Genomic DNA, 3,714 nt, shown 5'->3' with positions numbered 1-3,714 from the left:
CCTAGAGAAGAGAAGGCTTTGGGGAGACCTTCTTGCAGCCTATCAGTACTTAAAGGGGGCTTATAAGAAAGATAGGGACAAACTTTTTAGTAAGGCCTGTTGCGATAGGACAAGGGGTAATGGTTTTAAACTAAGAGGGTAGATTTAGACTAGAGATAAGGAAGAAATTTTTTACACTGAGGGTGGTGAAGCACTGGCACAGGTTGCCCAGAGAGGTGGTGGATGCCCCATCCCTGGAAACATTCAAGGTCAGGCTGGATGGGGCTCTGAGCCACATGATCTAGTTGAAGATGTCCCTGCTCATTGCAGGAGGGGTGGGACTGGATGACCTTTAGAGGTCCCTTCCAACCCAAACCATTCTATGATTAACAACAAATGTGTTATTTTAACCTTACCAGTATGCTATGAAATCTTTGTTTCAGCTTTGCTTCTGATAATACTTCTTAAAAGGATCAGTCTAGTTTATCTAAATTTGAAATTGTCATACTCTTGGAAAGCTCTACATTAATAAAGCAGTAAGCAGATCAGAGCTGGCAGGTAACAGCTGGTTGTCAATTTCCCTTCCCTTCCCTTCCCTGCCAGCTATACTTTTAAGATTCACAGAAACTGTTTTTCCACAAACCTATAGAACTTGTGCTAGCAGACCCTGCTGCCAGATTCCCACTGAGAAATCTCTCTAGTGGGGCCACAGCACTGTGTGGAGGGAAAAAAGCCAAAGATTCCAGAGTTCAGAATGGTAAACAGCAAGTGAACATCTGTGCCCGTGGTGCCTACCAGGAAAATACGTATTAGCCAATCTCCAAATCTTTGTCTACATTCCATGTAAGCACTGATCTATAGAAACACCTTTGTTTTACGTTACCTACAGATACATGCAACCAGTACACAGCCATGCATACTTTGGTTCCCAGCCGAATCGAGACAGATTCTTTTTATTACTTTCCCTCCTGGGAACTTTCTTAGGATTTTCCTAGGAGGCATCTGTATTCTGTCTATGTAATGTAATTAAGATGCATTTGCTGTGCATCCATATGTGTGGGCTGTAAGCATAGAAAAAAAGTCTCACATTAGAACAGTGAAATGAAATCTCCTGCTACTAACCACCACATATTTGTTAGTACCTAAAATATATTTAATTAAAAGCAAAACATCAAACGCTAGATTGATGAAGTTTCATGCAGCGGAGATTTCAATTGTGTCCTGGCTGCAGCAGACACCTGTCTGCACAAGGTGAACAGAATGCACTTTTGGAGACCAGTAAGTACTCTAGATGATAATGTTGTCAGAGCTCAAAATCTAAGCTCTCAACAGGCACATCTAAAGAATTTGGACCAAAAGAAAGTGCTATGTGGTTCCTTCAGCTTCAGGAAGTCACCGTGGCAGATGGCCAAATGTGCGGTCTGTTGGATACAAGACCTTCAACTCATATGACCAACAGTTACTGCAGGAAGAAAGGTATAAATATATCAGAGGAAGCTGTTCACAGATAGAAGACTTCATGATGGTTCCATGCAAGTTTCTTTATGCTGTTCCTTTACTTTTAACTCCATTACAAGGGATTCCAAACCCTCTATTTCTGAAGGTCTCACTCATTCGGGTTGCTGCTTCTCTGGTATTTCATCTGCATCTCTTGCATAAAGTTTCTGAAGGCTGGTTCTTCATGACTCTCCTCAGTAACTGGGGGAAAAAAATCCACAGTTCAGCACTATTTCAGCACTTGTTCCACTTGTGTTACTGAAGAAAGCTAGTCAGGCTAGTCAGAGCAACCCATACAGTCTATTTGATCTTCAACTTCATTACAAGGCAAAAGAGATAAGTGATCCTAAAAATCAATGGAACAGGGAAAGAATGAAGATTAAGTCTGCAAGCTATATAAGAGAAAAATCACACACTGTAAGAACTTAGAAGATTGCTCCAAGACCAGGAGTCACAGGAAAAGGGAAGAGAGTCAGGGGCAGAAACTGTAAGGCCAAAAAGACGATGAAACATCTTGTGCATTCATCAGGTTCAGAGGTCACTGCATGCTCCAAGCATATCAAGTTGTGTGGTTAATGCATGTTATACACCTATTAAAAATAATTACTTGAATAGAAAATTTACAATTGAACTTTCACAAGGTTAGAGAGTGATATCACTAGACCAAGCATCGCAGCTGGGCTTCTGCTACAGATTCAGACACCTCTATTTAGGTGACTGAATGTTGGCTTGTTTTCTCACTCTCGTTACAGTCAATCCAGTTAATGAAATAAAAAGGGCATTTCCTGACTAGACAGGCAACTTTTAGATCAGATCAGATCCCTCATTCCCTTACCTTCATGGTCAACGTCATCAGTATCACTCTCCCTCTCTTCTTCTTCTTCTTCAAGAGTTCCTCGTGTTAGGATCAGCTCAGAGGGACCCATTGCGGAAGCATCATCATACCCTTGAAGGGAACAGAAATGGCTATACACAAAACAGCATGCCAACAAGTAAGTTAGCTTATGCCCTGACAATTTCTATTCGCACATAAACACAGCAATTAATACTTACTGTAAAGGGACAGAAAGCTGCTTCTGGATTCCAAAGATACAGACTGCATCAACACCATACTCAACCTCATATAAGGCAACAGTTCAACCAACAGCAGAGCTTTCTCATATTCTAATTTGACCGTTTCACCTTTTCTAAAGTATTTTATTATTTCTAGTACGTCCACTGCGTTATCTACACAGCAGGGTTTCTTCTTCTCATGTCTGTGACTGACACATTAGAAGAGCTAAGTCTGACCCATCCCACAGGAACTAAAGCCCCACTCCTTTTTACTAACATGAAGCTGCTTTCACGCTTTTGCTCTGAAGACAGAAAAGCACTATATGACTTCTCAAGGCAGACTCTTCAGACAACTTCTGCAGTAAATTTAATCTTCCTAGTAAAGTACCTGGAAGTGTGTTGCCCTGCACACACACGCTGCCCATGTCCTTCCACAAGTGTTCCAGCTGCTCTCTCTTTTGTTTATTTTGAGCTTTCTCCTATAGGTACAAAGTGACATGTGGATTCTGAGTACATTTACAACATCAGAAGAGTAATCTCACCCAATACTAGCAGTCTGTCTCCCAGCCAGAAAGCAGAAGTCAATAAGCAGGTCTTACATTACAACTAAGGTTACACAGAACTTTTGGATAAACGTGGAAAGCAACCTCCAGCATGATGGTCTTCAAGAACATTTTCAGCAGCATCAGGAAGCCAAACTCAGTGAAGCTGTGCCTGCAGAGAACTGTCCTTTGGACAGACAGAACTCAAGGTGAGCAGAGCTACTGATTTTGGTACTGCAATTCAGTCTTTGTTATTAATTGTCTAAGTCAAAACAGTACACTTCACTGGTGCAGAAAGATACAGTGATATTCTCAACAAATCATTTTGCAAAGTTATTTTTTAAAAAGTCTCTATCCTTCTGAATGGAAGATATAAAAATCTTTCCCAATCATTTTCTCACAATTTGCCCAAATAAATTATTAGTACTAAAACACTGAGCAACATCTGTTTTACAAAACATCTTTATTTTTCTGAAGATATGCTCCACCAAACCTAGGAAAAAAAGACAGATGGTGAGCTTCAGGACAGGAGTTTTTCCACACTGAGTATGATCCATCGTATTTGAGAATTCGTGGCAGTCCGGTGAAGTTCCCACTGACTGGAAAAGGGGAAACATAACCCCCATTTTTAAAAAGGGAAAAA

General features: G+C 40.8%; 1 protein-coding gene across 1 annotated transcript in view; it reads right to left on the bottom strand.

The window, feature by feature from the left end:
* Positions 1–918: 918 nt before the first annotated feature.
* Positions 919–3,714, bottom strand: part of GPN1 (GPN-loop GTPase 1) — a 19,478-nt gene continuing 16,682 nt past the window's right edge. Inside the window, exons 12-14 of the mRNA XM_009282322.1 lie at positions 2,918–3,008; positions 2,312–2,422; positions 919–1,677 (exon numbers count right to left, since the gene is read on the bottom strand). Coding sequence (XP_009280597.1) covers positions 1,586–1,677; positions 2,312–2,422; positions 2,918–3,008 — 294 coding nt within the window. The 3' untranslated portion in view covers positions 919–1,585. The remainder of the gene's footprint in view (positions 1,678–2,311; positions 2,423–2,917; positions 3,009–3,714) is intronic.

This window comes from Aptenodytes forsteri, unplaced genomic scaffold (assembly GCF_000699145.1).
Source record: "Aptenodytes forsteri isolate BGI_AS27 unplaced genomic scaffold, ASM69914v1 Scaffold261, whole genome shotgun sequence".
In the NCBI taxonomy this organism is placed as follows: Eukaryota; Metazoa; Chordata; class Aves; order Sphenisciformes; family Spheniscidae; genus Aptenodytes; species Aptenodytes forsteri.
Note: the sequence above shows the minus strand (reverse complement) of the source record. Positions and strands in the feature narration are given on the sequence as shown.